Below are 14020 nucleotides of genomic sequence, written 5' to 3'. Positions count from 1 at the left end.
TCGAGGTCACTCCCAGCCGACGAGCACACTTGTAGTGAACACTCAAATTAAAAGGAAAGTAGTCTCGTAACCTCGGCTACATATCTGTAGCTAGCTCCCCCAGCTCGAGCTGTTGAAATCAGGATACCGTTAGCTAAACAGCTAACGCTAGCTCGCTAACTCGCTGACGGTCACCGCTCTCGTAACCGTAGTAACGCTAAAAGTGGGCAGTTGATAATTAAGTACGCGAATCTGTTGGCAGGGTAACCGCCGGGTGTTGCTAGCCGCCGTCGTTTGAGGTCACCGCTGCTCGCCGGTTAGCCCCTGAATGATTCAGCCAGTCCAGGGTGAAACGGTTTGTTTTTGTCCCCGACTTGGGTCTGATGGTGGTGGTGTTGGATCTGTTTTCGCCTTCCTCGGGAGTCCAACCTTGACCAGAGCTTGCGTAGACACACGCCGCTACGTTCACGTCACGACCACGCGTCGGTTGGAGGGGTTTTTGTCGCGAGGTCCGTTAATTGATTTCCCAAAAATACCCCCATCTACTGTGTGTGTGTGTGTGTGTGCGTGAGTGAGTGAGTCCACTGTTTTTGTCTTTCACGAATAAAATGTCAACAAAACGTCATTTGCGTCACTTCCGGGTTTTTTCACCGGCGTCATTTCCGGGTGTGAATTGTAGTTTTTTCCTTTTTCCCTGACAACAAGTCGGCTTTACGTCGAGTCGTCTCATGACTGTGTTGCACAAATCGCTTAGAATTCGTCCCTTTTGTCGTCTGTTGTGAAGCAAAGCACCACTTTGTTGTCACAAACAACTATTTACAATTTTTTTTTTTAAAGTCCTTCTGCAGCCGCAGAAATGCACTCTGGGTCAGCGTCAACATGGCAGCCTACATGGTGCCCGTGGATTACTGTCGGAGCTCAACGTCCTATTGAAACACAAACGAGCTAGTTATCGTTTCAATAAGCCTCAGACATGTTTCCGTTCCTCTGCTGCCGAGCGAGCATCTCTGCCCCGGTGCGCTCATTGTCGTTACGCACGCGGTGCAATAAAACGGCAGACGTCTGGAAACTTTCACGGTAAGGATTATGTGACCAGTGACTCGTGGAGCTAATGACAGCTGACCTGTAATTACTGTAAAAGGCATGTTAGTTAATCAACACTGCAGAGTGTGCACTGACTAGTGTGTTGTCATGCACAGCTGGTGTCCTCTACTGTACATATACTGTATATACATAATAGCTGCATGTGTGCATTTGAGTTTGTTATCACAGACAGAACATGATTCAACCTCCATTTTCATATTTTAGTTATTTATTTTGTTGTTGTAAAAAGGTCCAGAGTGTAATACTGACACACCATTACCTTGTTTTATCACTTTTTTCTTTGTTTACTATCATTCTGTTATTGTTATGTTCTGTTTTAATACTCTTTCTTCACCCATTTGATTTGAAAAGTGCTGTATTAAAAAATATATATTATTACCATTTAACTCTACTATAAGAAGTCGTTTCCAAGAAGAGTGATTGGCCACTGTAATTCATATTGCACGAGTTGCAATTCCAATGTCCAAAGATGGAGAAACGATTAATTGAGAACATAATTATCGGATGTGATTGATAACGACAAACACTGCTTGTTGCAAACCCAATCTAAACTCTTGAAGCCTTAAAATCGTCTTGTCTTTGTTACAATAGCTTTACATTACTTTTCATGGTTATTGACTGCCTATAGTTGTATTAATGTTCTCTTTCATATCCAGGTGGTACACATCTCCAGCATACAGCTCCACGCAGCAGCCCGGAAATGCCGTCAGCCGCATTTGGAGCCTCACTCGGAGAGCTGCCCGCCGGCCCGCCGCCCGAACATCCAAACCCCCGGGAGCGGCCCTGAAGTTCATCCTGGGCCCGGCGGTGCTCACCGTCTCTGCACGACTGTACTGCCACGTAGCTCACTGCGAGGCAGATGTGAATAACAACATCCCGCCGGGAGTCACGGCCAAAAACCCCGAGCCCGGGTTCAAGTGGCACATCCTGTGGGAATTTGTCAAACCTCAGCTTTTTGCTCTCATCGGCGCCGTCGTGGTAAGTTGGAGTCCCATCCCTGCAATGTAATGTCGGCGTTTCTAGAATAACAGACGTATGCTTAACATAGTGTCACTCGTTTTTTTTCTTCTTCTCCTTTTCAGCTTGCTTTTGGTGCGGCTCTCTTGAATATTCAAATCCCATTGATGCTTGGGAGTCTGGTGAATGTCGTGGCCCGTTACTTGAGAGAGCAGACGGGGAGTTACGTCCACGAGATAAGAGGCCCGGCGCTGAAATTACTCGGACTGTATGGCATCCAAGTAAGTACAAAAGAAATATACCGGTGCTTCGATAAGAGTCGAGTACAATATTCTACTATTTCTATTGAAACTATTTTCACCATCACTGTTGAGGTTGACTTGTATCACAACATATTTTGTCACGTCTTCTTGGATCGATGATGTTTATTACACTTCGCCAGCAAGTTCTGTTCCACTCCCTTTTCATTCTGGAGATAATGTGCATTAAAAAACGTGTCAAAGTGCCACGCCTGTTTTCTGGAGAAAAAAAACGCTCTGTCCCTCTGGTCCTCATCACTCGCCTCCTTTTGTGCAGGGCCTGCTGACGAGTGGCTACATCATCCTGCTTTCAAGGGTGGGGGAGAGAGTGGCGGCCGACATGAGGAAGACTCTCTTCGCGTCCTTACTGAGGTGCGTGCTCCTCGACGTTGGAGCGAAAGAATGCGTGGAGGACGCTATCGTGTTTACGCTAGTGGACGACTATCAAGCTCACCCTTTTTTGGAGCCTTAAAAAGCTTCGTTAACGCTGTCGGTGTTATTGTTTCCGTCCCAGGCAAGATGTGGCTTTCTTCGATGCCAATAAAACAGGTCACCTTGTGAATCGTCTGACTGCTGACATTCAGGAGTTCAAGTCATCCTTTAAATTGGTCATCTCTCAGGTATAAAGTTCTATGTTTGTGTTGTACGCTAATAGTAACGTGCTGTAGTTTTAGCCCTCTAATTCCTTTTTGTTTTGTCCTCGTGCATGTTTGCAGGGTCTGCGGAGTATTACGCAGACATTTGGATGTTTGGTCTCTCTGTACGTCATCTCCCCCAAACTCACAGGCTTGACGGTAGTCGTCCTCCCCTGTCTCGTGGGAGCCGGCGCGCTCATCGGCACATTCCTCCGCAAACTATCCCGCTTGGCTCAAGAACAGGTGACGCCAATTGTCATTTCGCTCCGAATCTTCGCTTCAGGACCGCGATGTCTCGTTCGCGGCTTGAGTGTCATCGCCGTGTCACAAGAGGCTGCGATATCAGGAGGCTGCCTCCTCCTCTCTTAACAGATCTGATCTCACAAATACTAAGACGCCACGTTTGTTTACGACTTCTTCTTGACGCCTAGTCTGATTCTCTTCACGTTGTGGGCTGACATACAAATGGAAAGCTATGTCTTTGTGTTGTGAGATGTTTACATTTACATTGAGACTCAAAGTAAGCAATAAAAAGAAGTTTCCCTCTGGATGCTGAAGAAAACCGGCATACAATCTTTGTACTACTTTCATATATCTTAAGTCGGGTATTACACAGCGTCTGTACTTACTACCTTTAACATCCGAGATATTATTTTGCAGTTAAGTTGAACTTGCTGTCTGACTGGGTCTCGTCTTAACTTTGTTTGTGTTTACTTTAAGGTGTCAAAAGCAACAGGAGTGGCAGACGAGGCGCTCGGCAATGTGCGGACCGTGAAAGCTTTTGCCATGGAGGAGCGGGAGCTCCAGTAAGCAAGAGTATATTCTGATGTGTAATACTCGTAGAGACACAGTATACTGTACTGTGTAGAGATAATATGTTTATGGGTTTCTTCTTTCTTCTTTTTTTGCCAGGTTATATGCATATGAAGTTGACAAATCGTGTGATATGAATGAAAATCTTGGTTCTGGAATTGCAGTTTTCCAGGGACTGTCAAACATTGCCCTAAACTGTGAGTGCATCATCACTACAAACACAATGTGGAGCAGATTGGTACTCTCAGGATATCTCCCCATAGTAACGGCTGTGTGTTGCTGATACAGGCATTGTCCTTGGAACAATCTTTGCTGGAGGGACTTTAATTTCTAACAATGAAATGTCCCCTGGAGACCTCATGTCTTTCCTGGTCGCCTCCCAGACTGTTCAGAGGTAAAATATGCAACGTGCCTCACAATGATCGCTCACTATCACCATTTATGATTAAACAGTCTGAATGGCGCTGATGGTAAAACTCCCGTTTTCTCTCTGTGCTCAGGTCATTGGCCAGTATCTCTGTCCTTTTTGGACAGGTGAGTAAAAATCATATTCACGTATAAAGCATGCGTTATCTGAAAATGTAGCAAATGTGAAATATTATTTAGTGAGAAATCAAGCATTCGATCTCTTAACTTTTGCAAACAGATGGTGAGAGGATTAAGCTCCGGGGCCCGGGTCTTTGAATACCTATCTCTGGTGCCTACTATTCCTCTGGCGGGCGGAGGACGCATCCCGTACAGTTCTCTGACAGGAAGAGTGGATTTCATGGACATTTCATTCAGGTTGGAACGTCATCTTAATAAAGACAATTTAAGGCTTTAACGGAACACAAATATCAGAGGATAATATAATCAAATTTCTTTTTTTTTAATATTCATAGCTATCCAACAAGACCCGGCCATCAGATCTTGAAGAAGTTCAACTTAACGCTGCCAACTTGTAAAACTGTTGCCATTGTTGGAGAATCTGGAGGAGGTATTTTTTTATTTGTTTTTCTTAGTTCATGATTGCAAACGTGTGAAATGTAAACAATGCAACGGCGAGCCTATGAATGAATAATCCAATACATTGTAGGAAAGTCCACTGTGGCATCCTTGCTGGAGCGTTTCTACGACCCGACCAGCGGCGCCGTCTTGCTGGACGGACTTGACATTCGAACACTCGATCTGTCCTGGCTCAGGGGACAAGTCATTGGATTTATCAATCAGGTAAAAGAGTTTAAAAAATGATTTCTGGATCGCGTTAAAAAAAACAATGAACTACATACGATCAGAGCAGTCCAATCTTCCACCCTGTATGTTCGCAGGAGCCGGTTTTGTTTGGCTCATCCATCACGGACAACATCCGCTTTGGGAAACCCGAGGCCACAGATGCCGAGGTCATTAACGCGGCCAAGCAAGCCAACGCTCACGGCTTCATCACTGGTTTCCCAGATGGCTACAACACTGTGGTTGGTATGTGCTCCCCCCTTTTTTGTGGGTGTTTTTTTTGGGCATTTACAAATATTAACATCCGTGTGCCACGTGAAATACTAAGCTCCAGATGTCTAAACGCAGGTGAGCGAGGCGCGACGTTATCAGGCGGCCAGAAACAGCGCATTGCCATCGCCCGCGCCTTGATCAAGAACCCCCGCATCCTGGTGCTGGATGAAGCCACCAGCGCCCTGGATGCCGAATCAGAGCGAGTGGTGCAGGAGGCTCTGGACCGGGCAACAAGCGGGCGCACCGTGCTCATCATCGCCCACCGGCTGAGCACCATTCAAGGGGCGGACCTCATCTGTGTCATGAGCAATGGCCGCATTGTGGAGGTGAGAAAATGGAGGTTGCTCTTATCGCCCGTTTAAAGTCTCGTCTAATTTATTGGACGACCTTGTAAGTTCAAAGAGGCACCGAATAGAATTCACCCGATTCCCACGTTCAGTCATTTATACGTTTTTATATTGGTTGCTTCCATCTCAATGTACTGAGTGTGTAATATACGCTTTAATTCAACCTGACGGCGTGCTCTTGTCATTTAAGGCCGGGACTCACTTGGAACTGCTGAGCAAAGGAGGAATTTACTCTGATCTGATTCGCAGGCAAAGAGCCGAGGGGAAGAAATGAACACACGAAAAAAAAATTGTTTACTGTAGATCTACACTGAGTAATGGAATTTCATTTTTGAATGACATTCATAGTAAAAGGCTCTCTTGAAGAGATAAGTTAGGTGAAACATGTCATTTAAATCTACCAGCTCTCTTGTCTAGTTGTACGACAAACTTTTAAATGTATGTAAAAGTGGACCAACTGGATCATACTGTGATGATTTACAAACTACACTACTGTACAGTGTATACACTTAAAGGGGATTTCCATAACATGGTGTTCTCTTGTCATGTATAGAAGAATCAATTATATTGTGTTATAAAAATCAATAAACTCTGTTTCTACGAGGGTATACTTTCTTTTTCCTTTTGTATGGATCATAATACAGAGAACATCTATGTCTAGCAGGTCAGAACAAACTAAACACTGAATAATAAACCGTATATGCTTTGTGGATAGTGTCATTTCTTGTCATCATGAGTGAAATCTCTTATGACCGCATTTACAGCCACCTTTTCAACAGGGTTTGATGGCCAGAATATTTTGTAGTATGACTTTGTAATGTGAGGCAATATTTTACACATCCCTTGTGTGTCTGAACATTGTGTGTATTGATTATTAGCCATCACTATAAGTGAAAAGCTAAGATTTGTGTCACTTTTATAATACTGTTTACATCATTAAAAAAAGATAATAGTCTGCCTGTAACTAATAATTCAAAGTACACTAACATATTATAGCATATTATAGTCCGTTTTGCAGTTTGAGATTAGATTGCGAATGATCAATTTAAGGTACCACCTAGTATCTTTGCCTGCAGCATGTGGATCAATTTGACGCGTTTTGAGTTTGTGGTTCCTGGAAGTGACAAAGTATGAACTAGTTAACCTGTGTCGGGTCACCTTGCCCTCCTTTCTACAGTCAGTCTGCCATTAAATGAGGCTAAAGACGTCGCTGTTTTGGGAGCCTTTTGGTCTGGATGCAGTTCCCCGTTTGGCCTCTAGGATGAACCAACAACACAAGCTTTGGCTGCGGAGCGACCGGGAGCAGCAAATGCAGATAGCTTTAAGCTAACGTTAGCCATCACAACATTATTAACCCCCCCAACCCCCCACACTCACCCACCCCCCCCCCCCTCCCTTAGATCTGCTCAATCAGTCATTTGGTTTGCTAGCTTGTCCGAGGCTGGCGTCACTGGCCAAACATGCAGAAATACGAAAAGCTTGAAAAAATCGGGGAGGGTGAGTTAAATACGCTAAGTTAATATTAGCTGGTTTGCTAACCTGTAGCTAGTTGCAATGCTAGCTGACGTTAGCTTGCATAGCTTTGTGCTTCCGGCGACTAATTCCGTTGTAAATCGCACGCAAAGCCGTGTGCGCTGTTTTTACTTCTACAATAGTGACGTTATGCGGCATTGACGAGAGCTTTTTGTCCGCCGCACTTTACGATATGTTGCTATGTTAGCTAGCTAGGTGGCTAGACGTTGCTATGCCATCATCATCATCATCATCATCGTCATCTAACTACCGGTTTTTTAATTTAACGCTGTCTGCTCCGCAGGGACGTACGGGACCGTGTTCAAGGCTAAAAACAGAGAAACACACGAAATTGTGGCTTTGAAAAGGGTCCGGTTGGACGACGACGACGAGGTGACGCTTCGTTTTAAGACAAAAACAAAAATAATAAATATTCATTTAATCGTATGCTAGCGAGTTGTCAGCAGGGCTCGTGCTAATCTAACCCGGTTGTCGTTTTCTCCAGGGGGTGCCCAGCTCTGCTCTGAGAGAAATATGCCTTCTGAAGGAGCTGAAGCATAAAAACATTGTCAGGTCAGTCTGCTGCGTTGAACCTGTTGTTGTTGTTGTTGTTGTGGGAGTGACGGGGAGCAGTTTGCATGTAAACCCCCTGATGTCAACAACAAACCATCAACTTAAAGCTGCTCTCTGTCTCCTCCAGACTACACGATGTGTTGCACAGTGACAAGAAGTTAACCTTGGTGTTTGAATATTGTGATCAGGTGAGGAAGGTCAATCCCAAACATGTTAAGGAGGATGTGTTGGCGTGTCCCTTCCAAGACTAATGTGTGTCTTTTATCAACTGCAGGATCTGAAGAAGTATTTTGACAGCTGCAATGGAGACCTAGATCCTGAAACTGTGAAGGTGAGAGAGAAACCGCTCGGGTAGTTTTTAAAATGCATACTATGTGTCAGTATACATCTTGGGAGAAACGTGGAATGAACTTCTTTCGTGATCGTTTTCGTGCCTCAACTCAAGTCTTTTTTCTGTCTCTCGACGCAGTCGTTCATGTACCAGCTGTTGAAAGGCCTCGCTTTCTGTCACAGTCGAAACGTTCTTCACAGAGACCTGAAGCCGCAGAATCTGCTCATAAACAGAGTGAGTGTTTGGAGGGGGGGGGGGGTGCATTTTGGATTTTGATTTTGTTTTTTGGGGGGGACTTTTGCGTCAGTCTGTGTTCATACCCATCTGGGAATATTTGTGTCCCCGTGTAGAATGGGGAGTTGAAGCTGGCCGACTTTGGGTTGGCTCGCGCCTTCGGCATTCCTGTGAGGTGTTACTCAGCAGAGGTAGGTTGTACTTCATTAACACGGCCAAGGTGCCAATAACTGACTTCTTCCATCTTGAAGTGTGCAGCCTTGCGTGAAATTGCATTGATTTTTGGAATATATTCAATATCTAAGGAAGAAGCTAAGCCAGAGACTGATTTCTGAACGTTTTGCCTGCCTTTTGTGCAATTTTTTAAATCGAGTGATGACAATATGTCGATTTTAATTAAACCAGGTTTTCAAAGATTTTGCATCATGTCTGTTTAGCAAAGGTTAAAGATCCCCAAATATTATAGTTTCTAATCCAAATGTAAACACAGACATGTAAACACAAGTATTTAATTGTGTCTCCAGATAATTATAATCCTGGTTCTTAATTTGTAGGTGCGACAGTGAAAGATACATTTTCCAATCAATAAATCTAAAGCTTTCAGGCTTCGTATTTGCGCTGGAAAAACATGACCTCACGCGTATCTCTCTATTAAAAAAGTAATCAAAATATGGGACATCTATCGAGGGCAGAGATGCGCCCTCGCCTGGACGTTCCCTCTTATGGCCTCCGAAGTCCTGAAGTTAAGCCATTGGTTAATAATGGGAGACAGTCAATCTCACTGCAGCATGTGGGTTTAAGTGGTGTGTTTCTTTTAATGTTGTGTTGTTGCTGATGCTATCGGCAAGCCTCACATAGGCTTAGTGGATTTGGCTGGCTGACCTAAGGGCCCAGCGCGCCAATCCCACGAGGGCACACTTGACCCAGGGTGACTACTACTGATCTGAAAATGTAATAAACAGAAAACCTGGAGGGGAAGAGAGTTTGAAGCACTGAGAATTTTGATGTAAAGGTCATTTTGAAAAGGTCATTTCATTTCAGAGGTTGTATTACCCTGAGACTCTAAGCACTGGTTCAGCAAGAATAAATTAATGATCCTCCAGCTATTTCACACGGCACGGACATGCATTATGAATTAAATACAGTGACTGAAGTTCTTAAGATGAGGGTATTTTGTTTAATCTATCAGCGTTACTGCCCGGCCAAGTCAAATAGTTCTGAGTAGAGTGTTAGAGGTTTTTTCGTAGATGACACAATCTTTCCAAGAACTGAAGCGGTAGCAGAGGTATTCTTCAGTAGAGTGTTATAACTTCTTTTGTTTTGTATTCAGTTTTATCTGAAGGAAAGCTATAGAGGTCCTTACATGTACTTTAAAATTCTACTCTATAAAGTATTTTCCGAGATGAATTAAAAAGAATTAATATACATTGTGAGTTTAAAAATTACGACCGCAAATGCTCGTGACTCAATATGTGACTTTTTTTTTTTTAAATTGCTCAGCAGCTAAAAGGATGCAAACATGTTCCTTTTTAAAAGAAAAAAATATTTTGCCCTGTAAAAAGTTAGCCGTGGTTCTGTAGCATCTGCACTGAATTTAACTTTTCACCTTTTTCGAGCTGAAACGCAGGTACCTCAGTCGGCCTACACAATCTCTCTGGGGGATTAAAACCTTTTTCTATAATTGTATTCATTTTTACCAAACACATTTTCGTATAACTTAGGGAATGGTTCTTAAACACCTGACAAAGCAGAAGTTTATTAAAAATTGTCTGTATGGGATAATGGAAACTAGACGAGTGATACAAGCACAGCATTTAGTATTAGTTCAAGTAGCCGCGTCAGAGAAGGGTCATCACACTGACTGCCTGGCTGTGATAATAGCTGTGATTTGGCTCTAATTCTCCTCTCTGTGATGGGACGTAGGTGGTGACTTTGTGGTACCGGCCTCCCGATGTGCTGTTTGGTGCTAAGCTTTATTCTACCTCTATTGACATGTGGTCTGCCGGATGCATATTTGCAGGTTTGTTTGTAATTGTTGACATTAATGAGGCTATACGTCACTCTATTGTTGCCTCCCCCAAACGTTGTTCTGTGAGCTATTGTGAGTAGGATACTGTTGGTACCAACAGTGTGGTTAAACGTTGCATTGTGCAAGTCATCTGTATGAATGCCTCAATAAGTCGTCCAGTTATTTACAGCTGTTTGAGCTTACTAGAGAATCTAATACTGTAGGTGTAATGCTAGGCATAGACAAAATTAAAAGATGGTGTACATTTGGAGCTAAATGTAATTAATTATATATATATATATATATATATATATATATATATAATTAATTATCATTATTTATATATATATAAATAATATATATATAAATAAATATAAATTATATATATAATTTATATTTATTTATATATATATTATTTATATTTATTTTGGAAGGGATCATTTAAAGTTTTAGTATTTTTATTTTGTAAATTAAAAGCTAGTCATGTGTAGGTTGTTACTAAACCAAACCATATACAAATGATGATTTTGATTCCATGTTCTATTCAGAGCTGGCTAATGCTGGAAGGCCGTTATTCCCCGGGAACGATGTGGACGACCAGTTGAAAAGAATCTTCAGATATCCTTTTTTATTTCTTGTCGGTAACGACGACTTGCGTCCCCTCTGCTTAAACAGTTTGGGTGTCTGTTCAGGCAGAACTATTGATCGACTATGTGATGAATAATTTACAAACCGTAAGTCTAAACTGGTTGCACACGCGCCTCCAAAAGCTTTTCTTTAACCACTCGGTACATTGTTGGGCACGCCAACGGAGGAACAGTGGCAGACGATGACGAAACTCCCCGATTACAAGGTAACTTATTAATCCGATGTATTTTGTGAGAGTCGCAGTGGATGGAGTGTACTCCCAAGTGTTACTGAACTATTATTTACTGCTTCTCTTTCTGCCTGCAGCCATATCCCATGTATCCCGCCACCACCTCGCTGGTGAATGTGGTTCCCAAACTAAGTAGCACAGGACGGGATCTACTCCAGGTACTTCCACTTTCTTGTCTACTTTTATTAAAATATTTTTTTAAAACATCTGTGGTTGATTTAAATTATTAATTTATATATATATATTTTTAAAAAGGTACTATTTGCACTATATATATTATTTTTTAAAAATGTATATATATATATTAATTTTATTATTTATATATATAATTATTATTATTATTATTAAAAAAAATATATATATATATATATATATATATATTAATTTTATTATTTATATATATAATTATTATTATTATTATTAAAAAAAAAATATATATATATATATATATATATATATATTTTTTTTTTAAATATGCAAATAGTTACAGTACCTTTTTAAAATTACCAACCAATTTTTTGGTAATATACACATTTGCTTGCAAGCAATTTGACCCTGCGGTTGACTTATTCAAATGTTTCCTTTGATCTCACCCAGAACCTGTTAAAATGTAACCCGGTCCAGAGGATCTCTGCAGAAGAGGCCTTGCAGCACCCGTACTTTGCTGATTTCGGCCTACCCTAAATGGCCACTCGCTGAACCTCGACCCTCCTCCGCTGGGTCGGGTCCATAGGACCGGTCGGGTCCATAGGACCGGTCTCCACAAGGCAAATCCCTCACCGGTTCTTCAGACACTCCCCTGCATTTTATTCTGTTGTGCCTCGGTGTGGAACAAAGTCCCGTTGGCTCTGCAAGGTTTTTGTCTCTTCTTAAGTTGCAACCCTGTTTTTAATTTGGCCTCCAAGTTAATTAGCACTATGTGTTGCATTAAATACATTAACTGCTCCCATTAATAGTACAGAAAATTAAATAATGATAGATAGATATATTGGCCATAAACGCAAAGCATAAACCATTATTATTATTTTTTTTTTAATGAAGATAATTTAAATATAGTTATTAAAGAATTGAGATATGTATAGGCAGACTGTATCATGGTTACACGGTTTCCCAATCATCTAAAACATATCTTTGGCATTACTGTTCCACAGTTTGTTTGTTCCTTATTAGCTGCAGTATACTCTGGTTCTGGTCTGGTTCTGGTTCTGGTACTCGTCTGGTTCTGGTCTGGTTCTGGTCTGGTTCTGGTTCTGGTATTCGTCTGGTTCTGGTACTGGTCTGGTTCTGGTTCTGGGTCTGGTTCTGGTTCTGGCTCTGGTGCATCTGGAGACCACAGACTCCTGGGGCAGCCAATGCTACGCTGTCGCAATTTCAAAGCTAAATTAAATGAATTGAGTAAGGATATTAATTTGAAAATGTTAAAGGCTTAAATCAATATTTTAATTTTCTTGATTGTAGGTTTGATGTTTTTTTTTGTATCGCATTATTATACAAGTCTTGATTTCCAAATCATTTCCTGTGAATTTTCCTGGATTTCTTTTCCTTGACAGAATTACTCCAATTAAACTTAAGTAAATATTGATAAATTATTCACCTACTATTGCAAACTATTCTCCATATATACAAAATGTATATGACTAAAAAACCCATTACAATTAGTAATTGGAAGTGGACCAATAGAACAATGTTATCCCAGTAATTAGTACCAAATTACATACTTATTTCCAGGAGATTAATAGTTTATTAGAGACCCGTAAATTACATTAAATTATAATTTTTTTTCTTGGACTTCTAATGACAACTCTTTGTCCCATTTCATTTTTACAAGATTGTAAGCTAATTTATGATTTTCTTTTTTTTTGTATTTGTCTTTTGTGCACTTTGTAACTTTTATTTGAATATGTTTAGTATATGAATATTAAATGTGGTGAACACTGACAGCTGGATTATAGCCGGTTTTCAATACACGGGCCAATATACATGCGTATACATATGTTAATGACTAGTGGGCCATTAGGGACACATTACTTTTGTTTTTTAACATCATCTGTATCATAATTACAGTCTTTTAGCTTCATTGAAATGCTTTTGTAATTGTTAAACTAGAGATGAGAGAATCCAGGTAATCCACTGATAATCTGTATTTTCATATGATTGTGTTGCACCATTAGCTGTTTCCATGGTTACTTATTATATTAACATTGTTAAGAGCTTGCAGTGTTATTTTACTCCAGATTGTTTAGAGCGCTACTCATCCCATAAAAAGCCTGCATTAATGAGCTGTGTTTTGAAGTCGCCGCGGTAACAGGGGAAAGGATTTATTTTTCATTTTGCCGATGATGTAACCGAGATAATGGATGCATGTATTTATTAATGATGGAATGTGCCCCATTTGTTTTAAAAGTAGCTTCATTTGGTACAGGAACTCTCCTTTTTGAGTGATTTAATGTGACGGATCTCAAGCAGGCTCTCTTCAGGATTTAAAGTGTGTGTGTGTGTGCGTGTGTGTGTGTGTGTGTGTGAGGGTGGATTAAGTTATGATGATAAAAAAAAACAAGGCATTTGCTCTCAGTATTTCCTTATCGCCCCCTCCTGATCACAGGACATGTCAGACACACTGCTTAATTTTTGAATGAAGAATGGATTTTGCACTTTGCTTTATGAGATTGCAAGTTCCTCTGGTCGTAAACAGACAAAAGGTACATAAAATACTCAATACATTTCAAATGTACTTAAAATAAATAAAAAATATATACTATTGGCATGCATATTGGCACAGTCATGCACTTAAATTGTACTAAGTATACCTTAAGTTGTTCCAATTTAGCACAAAAATGTATACTAAATACACTTCAAATGGTACTTCATT

At 41.0% G+C, this 14020-nt stretch overlaps 2 protein-coding genes across 2 annotated transcripts; both read left to right on the top strand.

Annotated features, from left to right (window-relative positions):
• The first annotated feature begins 29 nt into the window (after positions 1-29).
• Positions 30-6326, top strand: abcb8 (ATP-binding cassette, sub-family B (MDR/TAP), member 8). Its single transcript, XM_034554721.1, has 16 exons — positions 30-1056; positions 1740-2061; positions 2166-2321; positions 2617-2711; positions 2854-2959; positions 3056-3217; positions 3695-3780; positions 3887-3984; positions 4076-4181; positions 4288-4321; positions 4434-4570; positions 4669-4763; positions 4863-4996; positions 5095-5242; positions 5345-5595; positions 5807-6326. Exons 1-16 carry the CDS (start codon positions 953-955, stop codon positions 5888-5890), a joined length of 2118 nt encoding a protein of 705 aa, XP_034410612.1. The 5' UTR covers positions 30-952; the 3' UTR covers positions 5891-6326.
• Positions 6327-7002: 676 nt separating this feature from the next.
• cdk5 (cyclin-dependent kinase 5) lies at positions 7003-13712 on the top strand. Its single transcript, XM_034555923.1, has 12 exons — positions 7003-7113; positions 7433-7521; positions 7634-7701; positions 7829-7889; positions 7976-8032; positions 8171-8266; positions 8383-8457; positions 10190-10286; positions 10823-10892; positions 11067-11127; positions 11229-11309; positions 11749-13712. The coding sequence occupies exons 1-12, from the start codon at positions 7077-7079 to the stop codon at positions 11833-11835; spliced, it is 879 nt and encodes a 292-aa protein (XP_034411814.1). The 5' UTR covers positions 7003-7076; the 3' UTR covers positions 11836-13712.
• Positions 13713-14020: the final 308 nt, after the last annotated feature.

This window comes from Cyclopterus lumpus, chromosome 17 (assembly GCF_009769545.1).
Source record: "Cyclopterus lumpus isolate fCycLum1 chromosome 17, fCycLum1.pri, whole genome shotgun sequence".
NCBI lineage: Eukaryota > Metazoa > Chordata > Actinopteri > Perciformes > Cyclopteridae > Cyclopterus > Cyclopterus lumpus.
The sequence above is the reverse complement of the archived record's forward strand: the minus strand, read 5'-3'. Positions and strand labels throughout refer to the sequence as shown.

Bases quoted from the DNA above. Each gene is read 5' to 3' on its own strand.
- abcb8 (XM_034554721.1), top strand. From the start codon at position 953: ATGTTTCCGTTCCTCTGCTGCCGAGCGAGCATCTCTGCCCCGGTGCGC. The intron at 2,960-3,055 runs GTATAAAGTTCT...GCATGTTTGCAG, and splicing joins TTAAATTGGTCATCTCTCAG to GGTCTGCGGAGTATTACGCA. The intron at 4,764-4,862 runs GTATTTTTTTAT...AATACATTGTAG, and splicing joins TGTTGGAGAATCTGGAGGAG to GAAAGTCCACTGTGGCATCC.
- cdk5 (XM_034555923.1), top strand. From the start codon at position 7,077: ATGCAGAAATACGAAAAGCTTGAAAAAATCGGGGAGG. The intron at 7,890-7,975 runs GTGAGGAAGGTC...TATCAACTGCAG, and splicing joins TGTTTGAATATTGTGATCAG to GATCTGAAGAAGTATTTTGA. The intron at 8,458-10,189 runs GTAGGTTGTACT...GATGGGACGTAG, and splicing joins TGAGGTGTTACTCAGCAGAG to GTGGTGACTTTGTGGTACCG.